The 26,762-nt window shown below is 49.6% G+C and overlaps 1 protein-coding gene across 2 annotated transcripts in view; it reads left to right on the forward strand.

The window, feature by feature from the left end:
• Positions 1-26,762, forward strand: part of PTPRF (protein tyrosine phosphatase receptor type F) — a 292,857-nt gene that overhangs the window by 220,632 nt on the left and 45,463 nt on the right. For both annotated transcript variants that reach the window (XM_042819454.1, XM_042819455.1), the window contains exons 8-13: positions 8,418-8,687; positions 11,094-11,675; positions 12,202-12,335; positions 13,333-13,477; positions 18,298-18,603; positions 21,234-21,427. In XM_042819454.1, coding sequence (XP_042675388.1) covers positions 8,418-8,687; positions 11,094-11,675; positions 12,202-12,335; positions 13,333-13,477; positions 18,298-18,603; positions 21,234-21,427 — 1,631 coding nt within the window. The remainder of the gene's footprint in view (positions 1-8,417; positions 8,688-11,093; positions 11,676-12,201; positions 12,336-13,332; positions 13,478-18,297; positions 18,604-21,233; positions 21,428-26,762) is intronic.

Here is a 26,762-nt window from a genome sequence, read left to right on the forward strand (position 1 = left end):
GCTGTAAAAAATAAAATCTGATTTATGTGGAGTCCTTGAGACACAAGATGTGCTTTTAGCGATAAGCAGGAACAGGTTCATCCCCCTCTGGGTTTTTGTTCACCTCTATGCCTTTTGGATTCCAGAGTGGCTGGGTTTGCCTTTATATTAGCATCTTGCATAGCACCAGAGGGATTTCATCACAGGGCAGATGCTGTCAGCTCCCAGCAGAATTGCAGAGCCAATTGAGATAATGAACTTTCTTGTTGCCTTCAGGAAAGTATTAGTTTCCCCTTCTGAAAAGCTTTAGAAACGTGTTCCTTTGTTTGGGCTAGCTATCTAAACTCTGACTTGTGCATTCACAACCTGGCCATAGCCCCTGCCTGGTTTCAGGGAGCTGATGCCCGAGAATTCACAAAGCAAAGCTCCCCATAAGCCCAAGCTTATTCTTTCTGCAATGAGCAGCTGTGGTTAGAGTATTGCTGCTGCTGCAGAAAATGAGCGTGTCTGCAGCCCAGTAAAAGCCAAAGGCAATCAGCGTGAGGATTTCTGTCTGCAGAGCACTGGAGCCACCTGACAGTCAGGACTGGCAGACGTGTCTCTGACACAGCCTCGCTCCTTGCTGCTGTGCTGCTTTCACCTTCTGGGGCAGCCTATCCTATGTTGGCACTTCTGCTATGCCATTGCTTGCTTTGCCTCACGCAGACCTGTGTGTTTGGGTGATGAGCCAGGCAGCCCAGGTTTGTGAGCAGGGTGGGCTGGGGGGGCAATTCCAGCCTTAACCCTCCACCATGCCCACCTGAGGGGCAGGTGCCTCTTGCTGTCACTGCTCAGAGCCCTTTGTTTGTTGGGGAAAGGAAGAAAGGGAAAGAAATAGACACCACCAACAAAAAGACCAACAGCCTGGTAAAACATGCCTTTTAGCTTAGGAATGACATGGATGGAGAAGTGGAGATAAGACAGAATGTGAATGGGATCTGTAAAGAGATGAAACTTTCGATTTACCATTTATCAGGTTCATCTGAGATAAAGCAGCAGCTGCTTAAGCATAAAGTGAAGGGAATGGAGCAAGAACTTTCTGCCCAGGTGTTTCCTCTCTCCTTACAGCTGCTCCAAAATGCCCTGTTACTGGCTTTTATTCCCCATAAGCCACAAATATAATTAGAGATTAAGAGATAATCCGGCAATTAGTGACGAATAGCAGGCCCCAAACCCGTTCCAGTTTGACAGACCGGAAAGTAATCTGTTTGAATTAGCGTGTTTCACATGTGTCTCCTCGCCTTTCCAACTCTAAGCTCAAGTGTCAACACGCTGGGCAAGCTGGAGCTGTGTGTGCTGAGCAGGGCGGTCCCACCGGGCTCCCCGGGGCAGCAGCACCCATAGCATGGACATCCTTCTGGTGGGGCTGCCTGTTCCACGGCTGCTGGAGCACCATTCCCTGGGCTCATGCCCTCAGTCAGCCTCTCACCCTTCAGTCACGCAGTCCCAGTGAGCGCAGCAGGTTGGTCCCCCTGGCTTGAAGCAATCAAAACAACTGTTCTGCTGTTCTCTTCCAAGCTCCGTTGCACTTCACAGGCCACGCTTGTAGCTGTTATTGGCACTTTGTTGCCTGGTCTGTACCGTGTCAGTGTTGGTTAAAATCTTGTCCTCTAATCGCAGGAAATGGCTGACTGTCCTGTGCACTGTATGATGCCACATGCTGTTCTCTCATTTGCAGCGTTTCTGCTGGAAAGCAAATTCCTCCCCCCACCTCCTCCTTCTCCCGTCAGAAATGTGACTCATAAGCAGTCTTTAACTATCAAATCCACTTCTGTATTCTCTCAGCGAGGGTTCAATTACAACTGATACGCCATAGATCCATAGTTGGAGTGAGGTCACTCCTGCTAAAGAAATAAGATCTCCCTTGTCGATGAGGAAAATGCAACTAACCTTCTACTGTCTCTCCCGCAGGAACAAAATCTGGGATCTGCTCAATTCTCTCTGGGTGTCTTTGTCCTGATTTCTTGTCTGTCTCTCACTCGCAGCAAAGGGTACCAATGAGGCTCTCCCGAAAGTGAGCCCAGCCAAGCCTGCGCATGCCTGTAACTTGCCTAATATCTCTCTGCTACGTGTAGCTCTTTGTTTGGAGAGCGGGAGCAGCTCTTCATGGTAGAAGATTTTCCATCCACCACTTGGAGTTTTTCTTTCACACTTGATACAATTCGGATCGACATGCTTTTCCTAGTGTGTGGTCAATGGGTTTAAAGTGCCTTTGCCATCATCTTGATAGCCGGAGTGGGTGCATGGGAGCGTGTCCGTCCGTGTGATGGCTGGAGTCCCTTGCTGTGTGTGTTTTGCACGTGTCTGTGCTTCCAGCACCTGGCCCAGTGCGGGGCCGCCCCGAAGCTCCCTCCACGTGAGTAAGCGTGGGTCCCTCCGCCCGGGGCTGGCAGTGGGGCACAGGGGCTGGCCCTGCTCCGGGCCAGAGCGGTGCAGGAGTGGCTCGCTCCTGTCCCTGGCACAGAGGGGCCTGTGTGCACGGTGGGAAGTCGTGGCTGACCTCTGTAGTCTTGTCTTGTCGTTTCAGTGGTGTGCGGACAGATGAAGCTTGGCCTGTTTTTACTCTCTGTGTTTTTCCTTGTCTTTTTTTATTCCCTCCTCATCTTCATCGCACTCTGCCATCAAACAAAACAAACTTTCATCTCTCAGATCAGCGAGAAGGTTGGTCCTTTTCACTTCTTATCCACCTACAGTACGCCACGTCAGATGGGACTTTTCCAGTAGGGAGAGGAGAGCCATCCCCAAAAGGGGAGGGGGCCCTGCAGACTCTGGCTCCCTTCCAGGCACGGCCACAGTGTGCCCGATGAAATCTGCTTACTGTTTGCTGTGACTCTGGTGATGGCATTGATACGTTGCTTGCATGTCTTTGTTGCTTGAGTTTTAAAATGCACAGAATACATTTTCCATGCAAATACCAGCCAGGATGTTTTTTTTCAAAGGTAGGGTGGGAGTAAGTGCATGCTGCTGCTTTCCTTCTCTAACCCACTACCTCTGCTAGGTGCCTACCTAATACCTCTAAACTGCTGCTGCTTTCTGGCCAGAGGTCATGAGCAGACTTTGGAAGTCAGAGTAGCTCCAGTCCTTCACAAGTTCTAGGGGGAGCAGGTCCTCATGTGGCTTTAAGAGTTTTGACTTTCTCAGAGGGAGTAAAACTTGGCTTTGGTCTCAGCTGGAGAAGGACCTGCTCCTCCAGCTGCCCTCCTGCTGTCCCCACGCGGGCGGTGGCCAGCTCCCAGCTGTCTGTGTTGGCCAAGGTCCTTTGCGTGTGTGGTGCCAGGGCAGTGTTTCCTGTCTTCTCATCCCTGGGGTTGGGTCTTGCTATTGCTGGTAGGTGAGCAGGGAACTCAGAAGTGGCCTCAGCCGTTCTGGGATGGCCCAGGGAGGCCTTTGGTGGCCTGCAGAGGACCTCAAGAGATATCTCCCTCACTGAGGTGCCATGTGGATCCATCTGCACGTGCTGGAAAAGAGAGAGATGCTCAGATGGCCATGTGTCCCAGGGTTGCTCCTGGGTAGCACGGTGGGACTCCCTGGCTCCCCACACATGCGCCATCAGGCAGCTGTGTGAGTTGATCTTATAATCATCACTGGAACAAGTTTTAACAAGTTGTCATAGCAGTTGTTCCACTACGCTGCCTTCACTCTGCCTGGAACGTGCTCTCATTTAGATTGTACAGAGACATAGGGCCCTTGTTGTTTACCAACTAAAAATAGATTTCACGGAGGATAAAATTACCTGGGTCCAAGACAACGATGGAAAATGAGAGCAAGGAGGAAAAGGAAGGAAATTAAAACCAAAGCCTAAAGCCTCCCAGATTTCAGTGCGTTTGGAGCACTGCTGTGATGGCTCAGGTGCCTCTGGAGAACAAACCTCTGACAGGGCACTGGATGGTTTGGCTGCATGCTTCAGTGGAGGGGAGGCAGCCCAGAATGGATATAAGCCAGCAGGAGCAGGTAATTTCCCATTCCTTTTGTCGACCCTTCCTTCCCACCCCACCAAAAATAGCCAGGTACGCAAATATTTAATATGAAGACAGAAATTAGTTTCTAAATATTCCAATGGGATTTGCCGTACTTATAATTTGTTTGGTGCTGATAATTACATCTTACGTTTTTTCAGCTTTACTTAAAACTGTGTACTGCTCACCCATGCATTTAATTATTGCTCTGTGAGTGCTACAAGGTTATTTATTAACGAGTTATTTTATCTTGATACAGTGGATCCTTTCTCTTACTCTCCTCCTTAATGTTGTGTTATTTTCATCAGAGAAATTTCAGAGAGTGAATGCAAATTGCACAGCTCCACAATCTTGCTCTTCCCTACTTTGCTATTAGTATGTCAGTATGCTGAATGCTGATGTGTCTCCAGTGCTGCACCACTGTAATGATATATCCTCTTTTATATGTGGTTGTCAGCACAAATAATTAGACCTAAAAGTTATAGCTGAAATATAATCCAAAAATGGCAAGGCCCTGTTTTGGAAATTGTCTATAAAATGTCAGCACTCAAGGATGCATTGGGAGCATAAATAGTACAGCATTGTTTGAGCACAAGATTAGACTGTAAATGCATTTTTTCTGGTTCCAATTTTTCCTCTCCTGCTGTTGATTCTGTCAATAGATTGTGAGACACCAACAACCGCCTTTCCATTTGAAGTCCTTCCTTAAAATGATGACACTAGGGAGAGATGAAAGGTGTCTGTAGATGAGTAAACCGTGGAGACTTACGATCGTGGTTGAGGATATCTCTTAAATTCATTCCTTCCCAACTTGGAGGAGGCATTGCTGAGTAGAGCAGGAGTTTGGGGCAAAGTGGAAGTGTGGCTGGGCTGAGAGCACTGTGCACCATGCATCATCCTTCTCACCCAGCCCTCTTTTAGAGCAGAGCTCAGGTGGCTTGTCCTTGGGTCAGAGGAGGAGCAGAAGGGGGGAGACAGCAGTGCCATGCATCTCTGCAAGCTGGAGTCAGGGGTGTTAGCACTGTCATTTGCTCAGCTCCACTGTGGCCAAGACAGCCAGCAGGGAGAAGCAGCTTGGTTTCCCCTTCCCTAGCAGCATCATGCTGTTTCAGAAGCATGGGCATGCCTTCCTGGTGCTGCTGTGTTTCCTTGCTGCATGCCAGCAGTGTCTCAGCATGCCAGAGGGGCTGACAGCACCAGCCTGAGAGCCTTGATCACTGGCATCCGTAGCTCAGAACCTCCACTCCTTGCAGACAGCAGCAGGGAGAGGGTTCCTGGCTCCCTGGAGGGGGAGGGGGTAACGTCACTCTCAGCGGGAACCTGAGATCTTAGAAAGCAGCCACTCCTGTGGTGAAAGGAGCCAGGCAATCGATTGGTGCTCTTTGCTCTCAAGGCAAGAAGTGTGCATGTTAATGCATGCTGAATTATTAACGCTTCTCAGTCTCAACCTTTGTGGCCGATGTGTTGCCTGCTGCCCTCCATCCTCACTGCACTGTCCCCAGCGAGCAGGACCCCATCTCCTTGCCATCCTTCTTCCCTGCCCTCTGGGATCCGGGCACAGGCTCAGGTTGCACAGCGCTGGTTCCACTTTGCTTTCTCTGGGAGCACTGTCTGCACAGCACAGCAGCATGGAGCTCTCACACCGCCTGTGCTTGGGGTGAATGTCAGCGAATCTCACTTTTGACAGTCTGCTGGTTTAACCAAACCTCTGAGTTATGCTATTGTCCGTTGAAATTGTTCTAAGATTCACAGTAATTTTCCCTGTGCTGCTCTTGCAAAGCCTCCAATCCTCCTCCTCAGATCCTGATCCAAAAAGATGATGAAAAAATAAAAATAAAATTGTAAATTTTAATTAAAAGGGAAAATTCATTGCTGCAATAAATGAAGAACAACAAAATTTCCAGCAGCCTTTAAGGTGGCTTCATGGGCTTTGCTTGCCCATAGATTTGACTTGTAAATTGGACAGAAATTCTGAAGGTTATACTTATTTACATTATTAGCAGACTCCTGTGTTAGAAAAGCAAGAGACTTAAAGCACTGGCTTGAGCCAGAGGAATGTGTTGACGGTGCTCTGCAAGCTGCTGTGTGAGCTCTGCCAGCTCTCACTATAGCTAACTGACAGCATCTCCCCTCTCCCTCTGCACTGGCTGGGGTGAGAAGCTGCCATTCATCCCCCCGCGAGAATGGGAGGCCCGCAGAGTCTGTACCTTCCTCTGAACATACTCCTGCCAGTACAGGAGGACACTGCACTGACTGGACTCAGCATGTCCCCAGGAGGGTTGTGAGAGCCCATGTGGGTTGTGCTGCCTCTGGTCTCGCAGGGATGGGAGACAAAACCTGCTGGTGTAAGCTGGTCTTTAGCTTTACTGCATGGCGTCCAGTTCTCGACCTCTGCACGTGAGTTACTGTGCTCTGTCCCTGCACATCTGTAGTGCTGCTTTCTCTCTGACTCCTATGGCCTCTGGCACCTGCTTGCCTGGTGCATGTGCATGAGCGCCCTGTGTCCACCTCTGTCTTTGTCCTCAAAGTTTGCTCTTTTTTTTGTGTTCTTACAGCATGGGGTGGGGGGTGGTTGTGGTCCTTGGATGGGGACGGAATTTGAACAGCTGAAATAATTCGACGCCATATTCATTGGAAAATGAGAGCTGACTCTTAACAAACATGCTGGGATGCTTTGGTTGGAAATACACACCATCATGTTAAACCATTGCCATGTCCATCAGGTTAACTCTGTATTCTCATGACTGGGTAGCACCTGAGTACGCTTTCAGTTCTGTCTCATTTGGGGAGCGCTGCCCCGTCAGTCAGGTAACACCTCACTGGCAATCATTCATGTAGCCACTGATTTCAGATTTAATAATTGATTAAAAGAGACAACCAGCAAGACTTTGGATTTGGATTTAGACATTTAAAAAAAAAAAAAAAAAAAGACAAGAAAAGCAAGTATCCTTCTCCTGGCTGGAAGGAGCTAATGAGCCCTGTTTTGTCACTGAGACGTGTAGTACACACACAGTGTTGACAGCATTGTCTAATTTATCACGAAGTTTTAGCACTGTTGTTCATACTAGCGTGGGGATTTTGTCTTCAGTCTATTTCTGCAAGCTTGTTGGTTTGGGGATGAATCATCAAAGGGAGAGCTAGTGAGGTTAGATTTGGGGACAGTCATCTCAGCAAGTGGCACAGCGTCCTCCGCGGCTTACAGGGCTGGTGGCAGCCTCCTCATCCACAGAGAAATGATGGGTCTGAACCGGCAGAGCTGAGCCCCTGGGGCCAGCAGTGCATTGCCCCACATCTGCCTTCCACCAGCGCTTGGCTGGCCTCACTGGAGGAGCCAAACAGCAGGGAAAGGCCCCTCCAGAGCCAGCCCAGCAGACAGCAGCCCTCCCTCAGGACCACTCTTTGGCAGAGGAGGCTACAGCAGAGCAGGGTGCTGGGCAGGACACGTTGGAGCAGTTTCCCTTTTTAAACTACAGACCAAAGTGAGCTTGCACAGAGGAGACAAAAGATTTACCGAGCACAGTGGTTTCTCTACCTTTGCTTAAATAGCCCCATAACACTAACCCTGGAGAAGGGGCCTCATTTCTCAGTGTCAGTTTCCTGACGGGAATGCATATGGCAGGCAGCTTTAGAGCTTTATTGTAGCTGAAAGTTGCTTACAAATAAGTCTTGAATGAAATACCAATGAAATACCTAGCAAGGGATTGATATGAAGAGAAGCTATACAGTGAAATAAGGAGGCATACATCTCCCAAAGCACTGCCACAGAGGTTGGGATGGTTCTGCCAGCCTAGCTCCCTTCTGTCAAAATGGATATGAACTCACATCTGTCAAGATTAGTTCTCTCCTGCCCAGCAAGGTGATCTGTTCAGACCCTGACAATGTCATGCATCTCTGGTGACTGTTTTTTCTGAGCTAAGGTAGAACTTGAGTTACATTTTGAAAGGAATTATATTTTATTTAGCAGCACACGTGCTAATTCAGAAAGAAGCCTTTCTGCTGCCCCTGTCCAAACCTTGTGAGGCTTAGGGGACAGGTTTCTTTACTCTAGAGCTAATAAACGGAGCAGGTAATGCCATTCTGCAGAGCTTCGGTGGGTCCTGCACAGAGAGAGTGTGTGACTGGCATTTGTGCTTGCTCTCTAATTAGAGGGACGTAATTTAAATGGAGGAATGTTTCACATTAGTGATACAATTTAAGAATGCCATGTGTGGAGAGAATGGACTGAGCCATCCCATAATGAGTTCTAATAAGACTCCAGTGGCCGAGGAAGGAGAGCAAAGCATGCACAATTTGATGAAGCAGTGTAAAGCTTTTGCACTCGGTTTTATCTGTCCTGAGGGATAGACAGGCAAAACTTCTGAGTCCCCCTTGTGTGCCCCTACGGTTCAACTGAGTGCTCTCTGCTGGTTCCATGCCCTACTAGCTGTCTCCTCCTTGTTTCAGTGCGGCGTGTTGCTCCTCGATTCTCAATCCCTCCGAGCAACCATGAGGTGATGCCTGGAGGGAGCGTGAACCTCACATGCGTGGCAGTAGGTGCCCCGATGCCCTACGTGAAGTGGATGGCTGGTGTGGAAGAGCTGACCAAAGAGGATGAGATGCCCGTCGGCAGGAACGTGCTGGAGCTGAACAACATCATGCAGTCTGCCAACTACACCTGTGTGGCCATCTCTTCCCTCGGCATGATCGAAGCAACGGCCCAGATCACTGTCAAAGGTAGAGTTATTCCTTGTACTTCGGTTTCAAAGATCTTGAGTGCTCTTGGGCACAGCCAACTGTCTGCACTCTCTTATGGGTTTTCCACCTTGTAAGGGAAGTTCCCAAACCCACAACTTTGTTGTTTTTTTTTTTTTCCACTGGCAGTATGTTAGCATTTGGGCTTTGGAGGTCATTTCTTCTGTATGCAGCTTGTGTCACGTTGTGTCTTGCTATGTCACAAGGGAACCTCACTGGGACTGTGCTCATCCCAGTGGTTTCTGACTCGTGCCTGCAGCTGTGGGAGCTGCTTGGTGCAGGTGACTGTGGAAGTCTGCATCCAGAGAACCTTTGGCACAAATGTTTCCTTTCCTTGTTGCAGTAAGGGCAGGACAAGGAGGTTAGCTCCAGCAGTGTGACCTTCCTGTAGGCCTTGCCAGAGTGAGCAATTTTCCTTCTGTCAGTTTTCTTTCTTCTCTTACTGCTCTGCCTGTTTCCCTGCTAAGTCTTTAAGACATGCTTCCTGTACTGTTTCACAGGGAACAGTACTGATGCATGCTGACCACTGGGGACAGGGCAGCCTGCCCAGACAGCTCCCTACAGGGAGGCTGAAGTACGTGTTTTGTCTTTCCCATCCAAGGCCAAACAGATTCACACTATCCCTCTCCTCCTTGCAGCTGATACATAGCCTGGATTTCTACAGATGTGTCATCCTTTGAGTCTGTCTGGTCTCACAGGCCCCCTCTTGCACTGTAGCCACCTTTAGCACTGAGTTCCTGCTTGAACAAATCACAAAATTGAAACTTAGCCCTCTCTGACCTGATGATGAACAGCAAATTCTCTTTCCCTGGTGCTAGTCAGTGGATGCTTTTAACCTCAGCCACACATTGCTCCCTTCACTCACAGTACTCGCTACTTGGTGGGTGCAGCTTCACTGCACTGATGGTTCCCAGTATTTACTCTTTTGTTCCTGGGAAGGCTCTGCTTAGCAACTTTAACCTCTTGTCTTCCTCCTGGTTTCTCTATCTTGATTTGCACCTTCATTCTGGACAGCTTGCTGCCTTTGTCTCCATCTTCTTCACCCAATGTTGCTTCTCCTGTGCTTGTTGGAAAGTAGATATTTGCAGGGCATATGGAAGAAGCAAGATGACACAACATTGATTTCAGTGAGTGCATCCAAGGCACCAGACACACAAGGCTGCACACCCAAGAGCTGGCAAGAGCCACTCTCACGGCACTCCAAAACCTGAGAGAGGCTGCCAATTTCTTGGTGCTGTAGGAAGTGTCTTGCTTCAGGCTGTAATATTGGGTGAGATGCATCTATCCTCGACGGGTAATGATGCAGTGTCCTTTTGTGGGTTGCATATCCCTGCCTCCTATGCCAGCTCAGCCCTCACTGATTTTCTCAGTGCTTGAGTTGCAGTAGCACTGGAAATGGCACCCTTCACCAGCGTTCAGGACAAGCATGCTCCTGAGCCTGCCCCCATCTGCTGCGCCACGTAGAACCTGCAAGCCTGATGGTTCTGCCAGAAAATGAAGTACTTGGGAGTCTTTGTTTGAGCTGAGCATTTTTTCTAGTTCCACCTTGTGCACAGCTGCATTACAAGTCACTAATGACTTTAACTAGAGTGGATTGTAGGAGGTTTAAACTTACTGTAGACTTTAATTCACTCATTGTCGTAAAGTATTTGTGTACTCCGCAAATCTCGTGCATGCTTGCTTTCTTTGTTCTTGCGGTAAGATGGCAAATCTGGAAATGCTTGCTTGCAGTAGCTGTGTTCTCATTAACACTTCAGAGATGACAGTGTCACGGAGTTCTTGTGTAACAGTTTGTTGTCTGGTTGCAGTTTGACACACCACCCAGTCAAGTAGTGGATGTGCAAGTTGATGATTTCTCTGGCTGTATCCCTCCTGCATATACTGTAATACTTGCAAGGCATTTCCCATCAACCCATCTAACAGCATTGTCCGTGAACTCCCTGTGGCCTAGGATGCTGTCTCTGTGGAAGCAGCATGGCTCCAGATTACTTGCGGTACTCTGGTTGCTTTACTGTATCCCACTGTAAATCAGCTGTAAACCTGGTTTCTGGGGCCAGCCCAGCCCAGCAAGCACCTTCCCACTGCCAGCTGAACCCCCATGACAGAAACATTCCTGCATCCCCGTTGAATTACCTTTATTTAGCCTGCTGCTGGTAAGTGCGTCAAGCACGTCTAATAACATGATTGCTCTGTTTATCCTTCCATTAAGAACCACTTCAAGCAATATATGGTAATATAAAAATGCATGTTCTAGAGTATGAAATGATTTCTGCCTTTTAAAGAAGAATGTTAATGGGAGGTGGCAGCTCCATTTTTATCCCCGTGCACATTGCAGGGTTTGAGCTGACTAAATTATTTAAATCACACCTCTCTGCCTTCCAATTGCAGCGCTGCCAAAACCTCCAACGGAGCCATTAGTGACTGAAACGACAGCTACCAGCGTGACCCTCACCTGGGATTCGGGCAACTCTGACCCCATTTCATATTACGTCATCCAGTACAAGCCCAAATCGTTAGAGGGTCAGTTCCAGGAGGTGGACGGTGTGGCAACAACCCGCTATAGCATAGGTGGGCTCAGCCCCTTCTCGGAGTACGAGTTCCGGGTCATTGCAGTTAATAACATTGGCAGGGGTCCCCCCAGTGAGCTGGTTGAGGCTCGGACAGGAGAGCAAGCTCCTTCAAGTCCACCCCTCAAAGTCCAGGCACGGATGCTGAGTGCCAGCACCATGCTGGTCCAGTGGGAGCAGCCAGAGGAGCCAAATGGACAGATCCGAGGGTACCGCGTTTACTACACCACCGACTCGCATCTGCCTTTGAGCATGTGGCAAAAGCACAACACCGATGACAGCCATCTCACCACCGTGGGGAGCCTCATCACAGGGACCACATACAGCATCCGTGTCCTGGCCTTCACTTCCGTGGGCGACGGGCCACCCTCAGACATCATCCAGGTCAAAACGCAGCAAGGGGGTACGTATGGCGTGGGTGCCACAGCTTTGTGCCTACCCCAGTGGTGTGCAGCTCAGCTGCGTGTCTGATCTGCACCAGGCATCACAACTGCAGTTGATGCTCAAATGGTTGCTTGTCACAGTGTCATCCCTGCCCCCCAGCCATCAGATGGTCTTGGAGAGCTAGTATAAATCCCTGCGCAAGTAACGCAGCCCACTTTTCGGTCTGGAGTATGATGCTGAAAATGTGACACACGGCCCTCGGATGTGTGTGTTGGCACCTGTGTAACTGTACTGGGATATGAGTACCCCAGGAGCTGGGACGCAGAGTCAGGGGCTTGCAGTAAGCGAGAGTCCCCTTGTCACCTGCCTGGGTTCCAGAGGTGCTTGCTTGTTGGCCAGGATATTCCAAGTACGGGGGAGAAGGAAGAAGGGGGGTCCAGAAGTGGAGGTCGAATCCTCCCAAAGTGAAACACAGTCTATGTAAAGCAGAGCAACTTCCTTCCCTGCATCTGCCTGCTGGCACTAACTGTGTGTTTTGTCCCCAGTTCCTGCCCAGCCAGCTGACTTCCAGGCAGAGGCTGAGTCTGATACCCGCATCCTGCTGACGTGGCTGCCTGCCTCTCAGGAACGCATTACCAAATATGAGCTGCTGTACTGGGAAGGAGAGGATGGTGTTCAGGTGAGAATCCTGTCTCTGCTTCTGCAGCACTTTGGACCAAACATCACAATTCAGCTGCTTGTGCTGGTATGACAATGGGACTGTTTAATCTGATATTTCCTCTGTCCCATAGGCATATGGCAGGGTCCAGTAGCCTTTGTTTGGCCCCTGCGTAAGTGGTCTCAGCAGTGCATGTTGTTCCCCAGCAAAGCACCACTAGTAGCTTGGGACAGGAGAAGCTCCAGTATGCACTGGCACTCTCCCTGATGTATCTGTACTGTTGGTGTTTTTAAATGCTTATGTGGGCAGTGGGACATCCAAGTGGGTCTGAAATGCCCTTCAAAATCTGTCTGTAGCCCCTGGACTCTCCAAAGCATCTCAGGAGCAAATTGAGTTGAGAGCACTTCCACATTTACTGTCCTGCTCTGCATAAATCAAAATTAGCACTGCCATCAGGACAACACAGTGAGAACTGCTCCATGGCAGTATCATAGTGTCCTCTGGTCCTCTCCCACTCTCTCAGATTTATAGTGGCATGAGAGCTACAAGAAATACTGCCCACTGGGTGAAGTGTCAGCAAAACCAGCCTTTTGTCAGCGCTGGTTTGAGGTTCACTGAAAGTCCTGAGTGCTCATGGATGAGGGCTTCACTGTTTCACAGGCAGACATCGTGTGTTGAAAAGAAACAAATTCCAGTGCCCTGTGCCCCCTGTCTGAATCAGTAGTTAGAGAAAGCATTCCCACAAAGCTGTCATGCACTGAGTGAAGTCTAGACTCTAAGTAGTGTAGCCAAGTGGTGGGAGAGATCTGCTTCCCTGCAGGGTCCTTGTATATCACCCAGAAAGCTCAATGCTTTGGAGTCCTGCAGGACTGCAGCAGGTTAGGTAGCATGGCCGTGACTTTTTGGGAGCCAGGATGGGTGATGGGGCTGCTGGTCTCCTTGGTGCTGGAGCTGAGCATCAGCTTTTATTTCTTCTCCACCTACACCAAAAAATCTGTGTTTTCTCTTCATTTTGCAGCAAAAGGTGGAGTTTGACCCAACCTCCTCATATGCTGTGGAAGGTCTCAAACCAGACACACTGTACAAGTTCCGGCTGGGTGCCCACTCTGAGCTGGGGGTAGGAGTCTACACCCCAACTGTGGAAGCCAGAACTGCCCAATCCAGTAAGTGTCTCAGTCTGCAGTACTAAAGACAAAGTAAAAGCAGTCCAGTTCTCATCACCTGGGCATGGAGCAGCTCGGTGCCTCTGCCCTTTTGTGACTGCAGGGATGCTGACATACATTTTGCTAAGGGGTGTATTGGGGAAAGTCAGCTGAAGTTTTGGATCAGGGCTCTTTGGCAGAGGGGATGCACCCAAGTGGTAAGTTCTTCCTTTGTGTCCCTTTGATCATGCTGTCTTTCCCTGAGGGTAGATTCATAAAAACTGATGGAGGAGTGAAGCAGACTGGGAAATTGCTTTGGAGAGATTGATCTGAGTGGGCTTGTGCATCTCTATGAATTTACTACCGTGCAGGCAAGCTGTCTGGACAGGCAGCATACGGGTGTTTGGCTGGCTCTAAATGTGGCTCTTCCCAGACCATAGGTTTTTCATCCCTTCACTCCTCATTCCGGCTGTTTTGCTTCTGCAGGACTCATTCTGTGGTCCATACACTCAGTAGCAAAGTGAAGCATTCTTTGAGGCCAGATGTGCCTGTGGCTGTCAGGCAGCTGGAGGACTTTGTTTGGGAAGGTAGCTGTCTGCCTGGTTTGTGTGAGCAAATGAGACTGCTGCTTCTGGGACTGCAGCACTAGGGGAAACCAAAACAAGCTGCAGTAGATTTAATAGGGAGGCTAGATAATGAAGTGACCCAGGCAATATCACTTTCATCCTCTCTCTGCCCCATGTGATCACAGAGCTGGAGTTCGCATTGCTCTGATTGGCAGCTCAAAGTGCAGTGCATAAGCAGATTAGGGCTATCAAAGGGCCCTGCGATAAGCTCGTTTTCACTAACGATTTTTGGGCTTGCCATTATGCAAAGAGCATTAAAAAGGGGAAAAAAGACATTTCCGTTTTCACCGTCTGTCTGGGATTTGCTAGCCATGTGGGGTGAGCAGTTGGCAAAGGCAGACAGCCTTCCCTGCAGGGAGGGTGCCTGCATGCACAGCAGCAGTGAGCCTGAGACGGCCATTAGAAAGGGAGCCCCGGCAGGGAAGAGCAGCTCTGCTCACTATTGGAACGACCTTCTCTTTGAGGGAAACTTGACTTCATTAATATATCAGTTGCAAGGTTTCCTCCACCCCCTTAAGTGAGCTAATGGTGTCTCAGTGCTGCAAGATAGACAGGTACGAAAAAGGAGAGCAGTTCAGATCAAGCAGTTATAGCTACTTAAACACTGAGAACAAGTTCTGAGTATGGGGATTTGTGCACCTATTTCAGATAGCTTTTGTACTGGTAGGCAAAGGCTAAAGCAACTCTTGTGCCACTTAATTTCATCAGTGGGTGCACTTATCCTTGAACACACTTAATAGCAGACAGCTCTGTGTGTAAATGAGTCCTTCAGTCTCACAACAGTCCAAGAAAGAGAAGCCTTTCCTTTATGAACTCCACAAAGCAGACATCTTCCCATGACCTACTACTCCATGTGCTGTCTGCTCACAGGGGATCTCCCAGTGGTCTCTTCTTGAGGTTGTCACCTCACTGGCCAGTGGAGCAGTAGCTAACTGCTTCTGTTCTGTAATGGAGACAGGATGGAAAAGATTTAGCCAAAACCCACAGGAATAACTTGAGTTTACCAATGAAACCTTCCCTACGTTGATGACTCTAAGAGTTGTTCAGTTTATCCAAACAGTGAGTGGAACGTGGCTTACAGGCTCCTACGTGAGAAGATTTCTAATGGCACTCTTTATTCTTACAAGAAAACTGCTTGGCAGTTACTGACGAGCTGCTCAGTGAGACTCACAGACCACTGGCTGAGCAGTCCAAGGGCAGAGTGGATTTTTACATACTGAGGGTCTCAAAGTCAAACAGGTTTTTCAAAAGGCTTTGCTTCAGCTCAACAGAAGTTGTGTGCATGGCACATGACTACTGGGCAGGAATTCTTTGGTCTGCACTTAACAACATCTTGTGTTACATGGTTGGATTGGTCCCCCATGGACTTCAAGCATATTCATCTAGAAAGACTGTTGCTCCCAGCCACGAACTGGCTCCCTTCCTGCACTCTTCCATCTGATTGCCCTGAGAAAAGCTGTTAGATCTCAGAGGATGACATATTCAGGTGGGACACAAACCGCAGGAGCAGCCAAAGAGCCTGTCTTCAGGGTCTATTCCTGGCCCTGACAAGCCAGTCACGGGTAAGGCAGGCAGGAGGCACATCATTGCTAATGAGTCACTAATGGGCTGCAGAAAGGTGTCTGTTATTGTTGCTGCTGGGCTTTTCTCATGGCATTTCTGCTTAGGAACAGCAGGGAAGCTTGTTGTGGAAGACCAGAGGTATGCAGAGCCCCTCTGCACCCTTCCAGCAGCACAGCTCAGACCTCAGACCCCGAGCAGACAGCTCCTGGGCTGTCTTTCCTGCTAAGCTGCTTGCTTAGCTGCTGGGCCCCTGCAAAAAGTACAAGCAGTGCTTCTCTAAGGGATTGAGGAACATGGAGGGGGGAGTTTTCCAGGAGCCTGCAGTGCCTCAGGCAAATAGGGTGATGTGGGAGAGGAACGTCAGCTCTGTGCCCATCAGGCTTCACCATTAAAGTGCTGTTCCCACTTGAAATATGAAGGTGGATCTTGAGGCTGCCTGTTCCCTAGTGTGAGGAGTAGGTGGGCTGGGTGGGCACATGGAGCTGCTGTGGGCCTGAGGGGGAGGCTGGTTGAAGCAGCTGGGAGAAAGCAGCTGTTTGCATGGTGCGTGTGTGGGTGTGTGCTGGCTGCCCAGTCTGCTCTTTGCTGATCCTGGGTTGGACACTTTCACTCCCTGTGCAGTTTAAGTTGATCCTGCTTGTGTTACCAAGTTTTATTTTGCTTTCTTTAAGTGTTAATCTGAGTTTGTGCCTTGTACATCATGTATGTGACTCTTACCCAGTCAACAGCCAACATTTGACCTGCCCACGCTGCCAGCCAAAGCTGTCTTTGGAAAAGGAGTTCACTGTTGCATCCTGAAGCATGCTGTAGAGGCTCAAAGCCAGAGCAAGCCTGCAGCAAAAGGCTTTGCCTCTGTGCAAACAGTGGCATAAGCTTGCTTAGCTCCTTGTTTCTCAGCTGCCCTTCTGAAGGATGCCAGCAGGATCTGTGTCTTTCCCTGAATTCACTCTTGCTGTTGCTTCAGGACTGTGTCTTCCTACTTTCTTGCTACTTCTCTGCTCAATTAACTAAAAGTGTGTGAGGATTCATGTTCTACTTCAACTCCCTTCTAGTATACCAGATGGCAGGGCCATTCCCGCTCTACCTCCCTCATGGAGGCAGTTGCTTGCTTCCGCACACTGCTTTGTTTCTCTTCCCCCAGAGCTGGTTCCAGCTCTGCCCAGGCACCAGGGATGCATCCCGCTCCCTGAGCACAGAAGTGGACACTGAGGGTTACGTGCAGCCTGCAGCTGCCTCAGCAAGCAGATGTCACCAGTGGCACTGAGATGTCCTGCTGTCCCCAGCCTTCCCAGATCTTCGTTTGCTTCCATCCTATGCCCGGCACGGTCTAGGTGCAATCATTGGATGTTCCAGTTATCTGAGGTCCCTTGCTGTGTGAGGTGACACAGGTTGTGTTCACCCATGAGGAGGCAAGCTGTCCCTGTGCCCCCAAGAGCCAAGCTTTGGTGCACAGGTGGCTTAAAGGACTTACGCAGGGGGAGCCTCTCTTTCTGCATATATAGATTTCTGGGTGCAGTGAGGAACTGGAAGCAGCCTGTCATCCACTATGGCAAAGTAGAGGTGCCTTGTACTCCCTTATTGCTTGGCCAGACAGCTTTGCAGCCTTACAGTGTTTGTGCACACTTTTTGGTGGTGGTGTCATGCCCTCTGCTTATGGCTCATTTCCCAGCAAGCACCCAGGGATGCACCCATCTCTCTCATCACTTCCCCAGCCAGAGGAGCTCCCTCCATTCTCCAGGCTTCTACCCTTGTGAGAAAAATCCAAGCACAGAACTACTGTCAGTTATTATCTCCTTTTCTAGTCCCTCTCTTGCTTCCAACAGTGCTGTGTGGAGAGGACTGAGGTGCACCCATCACCCAGTTCCCATTCCTTCCACTGAGATCAGTTAGCACTGCTCAGGCTCAGAAGTTATCTCAAAGAGCAGATGGCTTTTCACTTCTGAGGAGACAGGACCTGCCTACCTTCCCCTACACAGCTGCATGGGCCAGCAAGCTGCTGCAGCAGGTGACCAACGTGGCAGGCATGGAGCACGCAGGCCCAGGTACAACACCCATTCAAAGCAGCCCAGCCATGCTATCCTTTGTTTCTACACGCTGCCTGGCTCTCATCTGGGCAAGGTGCTGCTCGCCACTAACAGCTGAACACGACCAGCCAGCCTCAGTCACCTGCCTTCCCTGCCCTCTGTTGTTTCCTTCACTTGTCTAGAGCAGGCTTTCATGCAGTCTGGTGTGTGAGCTTCTCCTTCTGCCATTCTTGCCTTCTGTAGCTTCCTAGCTCTTCTGGTTTCCATCTGCTTCGGATCTTCACTGAAAACATCTTCATTCTCCCTACCAGTCTCTCTCTTCCTTTATTGTCACTTCTTGTGCTTGGTAAAGTCAGCATCCAGAACAGCATGGGGAGGAGGTGCTTTCTGGTGCAGAAGAGCTCTTCTGTCTCCATGCTGCTCACCAGGTTTTCAAATCCAAATTGCCCCTGGTGCCATCTCTGATGATCTGAGAGAAGGGCAGGTGGTAGTCCAGGAACCTACTGGCGGCATTTCCACGTGTGTGTCCAGTGCTCAGTTGGCTGGGTAACAGTTCCCTGTGCATTTTGGTTTGTCCTTCCACTCATTTCCCTTCATCTCCCCACTTCCTTCATTTATTTATCCCCAGCCCCTTCTGCCCCACCCCAAGAAGTCGAGTGTGTAAGCACCAGCTCCACTACCATCCGGGTAAGTTGGGTGCCACCGCCTGCCCAGAGCCGCAATGGGGTCATCACCCAGTACTCCATTGCATACCAGGCAGTGGAAGGAGATGACAGCACCAAGCATGTGGTGGATGGCATTGGACGGGAGCACTCCAGCTGGGAGATCAAGGACCTGGAGAAATGGACCGAGTACAAGGTGTGGGTAAGGGCTCACACCGATGTGGGGCCAGGACCGGAGAGCATCCCTGTGCACGTGCGCACTGATGAGGATGGTAGGTGTTACCTGACAGCTCCTTCAGCTACCACCTTGAGGTAACCAGTGCTCCCCTAGATGAGTAGCTCACAAAGAGGGGAAAGGCAGAGGGGGATGTGCTTCCTCAAACAGGGCTGATGGCTGCTGGGAGCTCCAGACAGCAGCTCCAGGCATTACAGCGCTTTGTGTGTTTGGCTTCCTAGAGGGTATGGTGGTGGCTTCCTTTTTCTGTAGCGTGGGTTCTCCCAGCCAAAGGCTGCTCTTGCGTTGTGAAATCAGTGAGACTCAAAGTTTGCTTGTTGACCTGAAATCCAGCACATAAAAAGGGGGAAATGAAATCCATTTGAAACTTGTAGATATCTCAGGAAAGCTGCTTCCCTCCCTGGCTTCCAGGCAAGCCACAGCTTATATAAATCTGCTCTTCCACTCAAGAGCCAGAATATTGCATGTACAGAACACTTTACTGGATACGACAGCTTTAAAGAGAAATTGCTTTGTATTAGCAAGGCTGTCAGTTATGTCATCATGACTTAAGCCATTTCCTTTGAAAGTGCCAGAGCTCAGGATGACAGTAGGAACTTCCATGGCTTCATGCTGACCCCAGAAGCTGCAGATTTAATGGGAGGAGAAAGAGATGCAGCATCCGGGCAAAGAAAGGGTGATCTCTACCTTGCCCAGTCAGTGTAGCAAATTGGAACCAGGCATGCTACAGTTTCCCTAAATGGGCTACCACTGTCCCCCGCGTCTCTGTGGCTCTGGAGGTGGTGTCTGGGAATGCTCGCTGACTGCATTCCTGGGCCAGCAAACACATCTGTGTGTCTCCTGCTGCCTGTATTGTTTGCTTCAGTTCTCCTTCTGCAGACTTGTAGCCCAGGGGAAGCTGCTACCCCAGAAATGTCGCAGCAAGCTTCCTTGGTTCATTTTCGGACACCATGGTTGGACGTTGCAGCTCAGCTGTCAGGAGTGATTTCATATTCCTCCGACATGCTGATGCTCAGTAGATAGCCATGGATGGATGAGAAATGCTGAAAACAAATTGAACTTTCCCTCTTGGATGTGGGATGCAGCATGTACCTCCCAGAACAGGGTAACTTCCCCTCTCACAGTCAGTGTTCCTCGAAACACTGCGCTGCTCACAGTCACTTCTTTTCGTGCCCCACAACGTCTCTGCGCTGTGTCCTGCCAAGGCCAACTGCCTTCTGCCAGCAGAGCTTGGCACACAGCTTCTCTGTGGTTCTCAGGGAGGATCATGCTGTTTGCTTGGGCTCCCAGCTGTGTGTGGGGGCAGATGCCTTGCTAGGACAGGAAAGCCCCATGGCTTGTTCCCGGTCACTGCACTGAGTCAGATTACAGCGTGGGCTGCTCCAGCCAGAAGGTGGTTACCCTTCATGCACAGCCCACTCTGTTCCCATACCTTGAGCTGGCCCCATCACACTAAAATGCCCCATTCATCCTTTCTGTATTTTATTTAATTATGTACAATTAAGAAGGACATCTGGGGAAAGTAATGAATTGCCCTGCGGCTTAAAAACTGTGCTTACCTGCTGGGTAGCTGTTTCTTCCCCATCTAGTTGATCGAAATAGCAATGTTCATTATGTCTGCTTGTCAGCTATCCATCCCTAATTATCTAATACTGATTATTCCTTACTGTGCAGAGAATTGGAGCATAGGGGGGTTCCAAACCCCTGGATTTTCCTAGGCAGTGGAGGGTGGAAGGAGCTGGGCCCAGGTCCCTCTGTGGGTGTGCTCTGCAGGGAGCACACACCTCCGCCCCTTGCTGCTTCAGGTGGAAGGAGCTTTCCAGGAGCAACCAAGAGGCTAATTTTTTAGCATTGACATTTTTGTCACAGTCAATGCGAGAGCAAAAAGTAATAAGGAGGTAATTTTTCCAAATGGTAAATACGGTATAAATACATTTTTAAATGGGCCTCACCTTGCAAGAAAATTGATATTTTCTGGGCAGTGTAATTTTTCATTTTATTATCAAAAAGAATTCAGCTAGCCGTGCATGAAATACAGTCCCTAGAGCTGTCACAGTCCCCACAGGCCCCTTTATCTGGCTGAGTTCAGTGAGCACTGTCTGTGAGCTCTGGGTTATTGTTTTAGGATGGTGCTTTTCTCCCTCATTAACCTCTTGCTGTCACAGGGGAGGAGCACACGTGCTCAAGCTGGTGGCAGTGCTGGGACCCCACAGGGCAGCACCCAGCCGTGCAGCCTGGGATGCGGCGGGAGCACACGGGGAGATCTGCGAGGAGCAGGCTCACAGTGACAGGCAGTGTGCAGGGAGAGCTTCAGAACCCCCACCTCTGCCACAGGGCACCCTGAGCTGTCATGTTCTTTTACATTCTGCTTTGCTTTTGCCCACTGCTGGAGACAAGAGAGGGACAGATGGGGCTGATCCAGTATTGCTGCTCCTATTGGGTGCTCCTGTATATCACAGCCCTGCTTTCTCCCACTGGGAGCAGCAGAAGTGTTGGGATGTTAGGTCGGGGTTGTGTCACATGGTGAAATACAGTGCGACCTCCTGGGCAAGGTGCAGGGGACTTGTGGAGGCACAGCCGTCCCTGCAGTGAGATGGAAGGAAGGTAGCAATGGTAGAAGAGCTGACGTTGTGCACCCGCTAAGTGCCCGTCCCGTGTGTGTTACAGTGCCCAGTGCCCCACCACGAAAGGTGGAGGTGGAGTCCGTGAATTCGACAGCCATCCGGGTGAGCTGGAAGCTGCCCATCTCCAACAAGCAGCATGGGCAGATCCGGGGCTACCAGGTGACCTATGTGAAGCTGGAAAACAACGAGCCCCGCGGGCAGCCCGTCATCAAGGATGTCATGCTGTCGGAAGCACAGGTACAATATGGGGACAGTGGGCTGGCGGGCATGGCACCTTCCCTCTCTGCAGAGGGCTGGGCTGGCCGGGCCCAAGCATTGCTTGGCAAATATGGAGCGTGGGACACACAGCCCTGCCCAAGCAGGGAGAACTTTCTATCCACGAGCTGTAACTGGTAAAAAGCTAATTGGAAAAGAATTGCTGTAGGAGAGATGTTGTATCAGGTGATGTTCCTCTCTTACCCCTTCTCCCACACATACTCTCTCTGCCTGCTTCATCCTGTGCTCACTCCAGAGGATCTTCAGAGGATCTTAAACAAGCTTGAGGTTTGCTTCTTCCATGCTGCTGACTGTATCCAGAGCAAAGCCTCTATCCAGGCAAGCCACGGGAGCTGCTGCCTGTGGGTGGCTGTGCACACTCAGAGGGCACAGCTGCTGCGCAGGGCAGCCCTCAGGGCTCAGCAGAGCCCTCCTGCTCAGCCCTTCCCTTCTGCTTGTGCAAGGCAGGGATTTTGTATACTTTGTATACTTCACCAAGCTGTAAGCCAAGGCCTTGTTCCCACCCGGTCCTCCAGATGTGTTTATGGGCTCTGTACAGCCCAATAAGCTGCTCTGCCTCTTCCCAGTGGTCAGGGAAGTTGTCGGTGCCCTGCGATGAAGCACAGCTCTTCTTTGCAGAAAGGAGCCCTTCATCCTGGATGACCCGTGCTGTTCTCAACAAAGATAATCATATAAATGAAGTACAGGATCTGCTGCTGTTGGAAGCGACGAGTAATCGATTCTGAGCTGGCTTGCTTGAATGATGCCCAATATAAATACTGGAGAGTTGCAACGATTAATTGATCTGTCTGCTGAACGCAGCTGTGAATCATTTATACGTTTGTCAGTGGGGAGTGTGGTGCACAGAGGCAGCTTTCCTCCCCGTTCATATTCTGAAGGATAAAACTCAGTAATAATAAGAGGAAAACTTTAAAGAGAAGATGCTGTGAGGGTCTTCACGGTGTTATCTGGGACGCATCTTTGTTTGTTTCAGATGTTGCTTTATTTTAATCATTAAAAAAGCTACTTGCTGCCCTTTTTTTTATTCCAAGAGGATATAATCTTCCATGTTGTTTGAACAATTGATGCTGTGTTGTTCAGCTGGAGTTGAGAGTTAATGGGTTAGTCTCGAGTGTAGGTGGGTTAAAACTGGCAGTATTGTTCTTGTTGGTGTTTTCAAATATTTTCTGCTTGCCCAGCCGGTTCTGCTTTCATTCTTTACACATACATTTCTGAGAGAGGAAGGAACCCCATGCCAACATTCAGGAATGAGAGTACCAGAGCCAGAAACTTTCCGAGGAGTGCTGGATTTTGCATAGCTTTGGATGCGTGCAGTTATCATTAAGGAGGCAAGCAGCTTAAAGTTTCCTGGCCTGTCAAACCAATTACCAGTCTTTGATATTTGGTGAATTTATGTGGGAAAGTCCTTGCTGGCTGCACTATTTTTTCCCTGCGTATATCATGCTGTGTTCATCTGCTGAAATTCCTGAGCAGAAGATAGTTGCTCAGAAGTGACTGCTGTGAAGAAGTTCATGTCACCCTTGGGACAAACTAACAGTGATCCTGCAGGAAGGAGGTTTCACTGACTTGGCAGAAGAGATATCTCACAGTAGAGAGTGAAGCCAGGCACGACCTGTGCTGTGCATCTGCTCCAGAAGCGGAAGAACCCTGTGAAAGCTGCAGTCTTTCAGTACAGCAGTGTGTATCTTTGCTAACAGCCAGATCAAACCTTAACAGGTAGCCTGGGAAGAGTTATTTTCAGTGGAGCGGAACAAAGATTCACTGGTACACTTGTCCTGGAAGGTCACAGGATGTAGATGGAGTCCTGTTGAGGACTCATAAACATTCATAAAATGTAAACTGATGCACAAAGAGAGAATTAAACCAATTCCAAATGTGGATGCAGGACAGAAATTCTTTGGACATGTAGGCAGAACTGCTCCTCCTGCCCAGACAAGCTGTCTGCTGATTTTGAGTAGGTATGTACCACGTAATCTGTTTCCTGCAGATGGTATGAAGACACTGGCATTAAAGCTGGCTTGTGACTTTTGCTGATTGAAGACGAGAAACACAGAGAGAGTAAACGAAGATGAAAGGAAGAAGAAAAGGCAAGGAGATGTTAGCTATGCAGATAATACAAATTCTCAGTTTTCAAAACCATTTGAGCGGAAAGGACTAAACCATCAGCAGTGAAACAGGGGCCCTGGTGCTGGGGAGATCACGTTATATTGCAGCCTCCTGCCAAGGGAGAAAAATCTGTTGTTAGGAAGGCCCTGCAATGGAGCTGAGGCTTCTCCCTCCTCCCTTTGGCCATACCTGTGTGACTGATTGCCTCTTCCAGAATTCTCTGTGCCTTCTAGTCTGAACTCTGTATGCAATCATCCCGGCCCCATGACCACACTTGAAAGGAGTGAGGGCAGTCTGAGGTCTTGGCTGAACCCTGCCTTGCTCATACAAATTCTTGCTGGCTTGAGGGGTTGGAGGATAGCAAGGCCGTGGGACACAGGAGTTGGATTCCACAAGGGAGGGTAGGGGCCCATTATCTTTCCTTCGTCTTCAATCCCCTAGCAGCTCCAGCAAGTCCACACAAGCAGGTGGCTCAATCCCTCCCATGCCTTCCCAACTGCTGGACTCGTGTGCCTGCAGAGTGCAGCGCTGAGCAGTGGCAGGGCTGAATCTGGAGCTCCGAGCACACAGGAGGTATCAGGGGACGCAGACTGCATGCTGGCCTCACTGCTTACAGCCTTCTGCAGACCCAGACCTGGCCATAGAGCTTTACCAATGCTTCTGCTGCTGGGAGTTGGCTGGATACAGCTTCAGGTCATAATGTGTGGATAAAGGGCTCCTGACACTTTCTCCTTCTGCTCTGCAAAAAGCCATAGCAGGGGAGAGGTGTGCTGCCCGCATGAACAGTTGCAGGCCCACAGGGAGATTCAGTGGTGTTGGCAGGTGGCACCTCTCCATCCAGCAGGCAGCCCCAGTGCATGTCCCACCAGAAGAGCAGCAAGAAGTAACGGTGAACGCTTCGAGCTGCTGAAATGAGACCAGAGGAGATGGACAGTGCCCAGCCCAGGTGTAGCGGAAGAATTTACAGCTGCCTTCTATTGCTGGGTGATAGTCTGGGATCCTTATCTAGATCTGCACTGAACAACTCCTGCCTGTGCTCACCTAGGTTAAGAGTCTGGTGTGTTGGTGAGATGTAGCGTGCTTCATGATGAAAGAAAAGCACGATCTGGGAGGCATTTCAGTAAAAGAGAAGTTCCGGAGCTGTCAGGCCCCTTCACATCCAACAGTCTGAGCACCCTGAGCTCGCATCTGGAGTTTCACAGTTGCACCGCTGTCACTGAAGCAGAGAGCAGGATCTGCAGGAAAACCCCAATATCTGCTTCTGATAGTTTGGGATACTTAGGAGGGATTGAGTCTGTCTTTTGCAAGAGCCGTGGTCAGAGAAAATAGCTATTCCCTGCTGAGACACAACTGTGCTGTGCAGTGCTGAAGTGTAAAATGAAACGTTAAGGCACTGCAGCTGCTATAAATACAGACTGTTAGCTTTAGCACTTCCCTGAGCCATCCTGCCTCATACACGCAGCACTGTCTGAGTTCTTTTTATGACAGCTCCTGGGCCTTTCAGATCAGTTTGTTTTGCTGACCAACCTTACATGCTTAAAAAGCAATCAAGCTAGGATAGGAAGGAAATGTTTTGATCCACGGGTGATATTTTCTTAATGAAATTGAATCTATACCAAGGTATTTATGCAGACCTGGATTTTCACTGTTACTCATCAACACAGATCTCAAGGCGTTTCTTTGCACTCTGATCTGATACAAGATTAAAGTCCACTGAAAACATAAGAGCAAACAGAGTCTGAACATTAAACATTTGGTCTAAAATCCTCCTGGATGATAAGCTCCCTGCTGTGGTGAGAGAGGCTGCAAGATGCAGTAGCCTTGCTGTTTGTTGCAGCAGGGTATCAGCTGCTGCTCCTGCAGCTGCACACAGACAGCCCTGGAGCAGCATAGGGTGGTATCACCCCCAGGGTCCCCATCCATCAGGAGCACAGTGTTGGAGTGACTTCTGGGAGAAAGAGCTGCCAGCCTCACATCCTTCCTGCAGCAGGACTTGGTCAGGGCAGAGTGTGTGGCTGTTGGCCGTGGTGGAAGGTAGGACATCAGCAGTGATGGCTTAGGATCAGGGGAGCACGCAGCAGTGGAAATAGCACCAAGCTGCATGTGGAGAGAGGACCTTTAGGGACAGCAGTAGCTAGTCATGGTCTTGGTATGATAGGAGTTCTTCAGGGACAACTTGACCTCTTTGCTGAAATTAAATTCTAAGCTGCTTTAGGAGGATGGGTCTGCTGCAGTCTCATGGCATCAAATAAGTAAACTATAACAAAATTGTAAAGGAACCTTTCTCACATAGCTGCTGCTTTCTGAATTTAGAGAATACAACGGCAAATATTTGGAAGGTATGCCATGTATTTTACTGCTGATAGAGTTCTCTACCACTGCGATAAGCTCCAGCCTGTGAAAGCCACCTTAAATAGCCTGAGTACAAAAGGCAGCTTGTAGCTTTAATACCATTTAGGGCTTCTGCAGCACCAGCAGGTTCCCAGGCACTTCAGCAGCATTAGCTGGGCATCCTGGTGTCCTGGGGAAGGCAGGCTCTGAGTGCCATTTCACAGCTGGCGACTCAGGCTCAGCACAAGTCTCACCATGGCTCATGCTGTGAGTCAGAAGCAGTAATACCTGTCTTCCACTTTCATCTCTGTGCTTGAACCCATCGACCCGCGCTTGCTCCAGGCAGATTTAGTAACCTGAGGTGCAACGCTTCACCTTGGCTGAGAGAGCACTCTGTGATCTCTGCAAACCTTCTTTTGGTGCATCAACCACAGAGAACCGTGCTGCTGGTATGCCTGACAGTTATGATGCTGTATAACCCCAAATCCCGTCAGAAACCTGCATAGTCTCTCTCCAGAGCCATAATTGAGCTGCCATGGCTGCAATCCCTTGTGATCTTTTATTGCAAAATGTTTTCTGTAGAAGTGTTGCCTGCAGGGCTGCTCTTGCCAAGTGAGTGTTTGCTGCCTTGGTGTTGTGTAGTTTGGAATGGGGAGCTGTTTCCTTGGTATAGACACCACATCTACCCTTGCTCCAAGCCATTGCAGCATGTTGGGGAGGAACAGCCTAGTGTGGAGCTCTGAGTAGGATCTTGGCCTCACTGTGTTTCCAAGAGAAGGCACTCTGCAGTTTTCTGAGGTCCTCAGAGCACTTTCTTGCAATTGTTACAGAAAAGAAATCTGTAAATATCATTTTGGTG

The sequence above is a fragment of the Centrocercus urophasianus genome, unplaced genomic scaffold, assembly GCF_019232065.1.
Source record: "Centrocercus urophasianus isolate 14NV4802_14NV808 unplaced genomic scaffold, USGS_Curo_1.0 seq_18, whole genome shotgun sequence".
Taxonomy (NCBI): domain Eukaryota; kingdom Metazoa; phylum Chordata; class Aves; order Galliformes; family Phasianidae; genus Centrocercus; species Centrocercus urophasianus.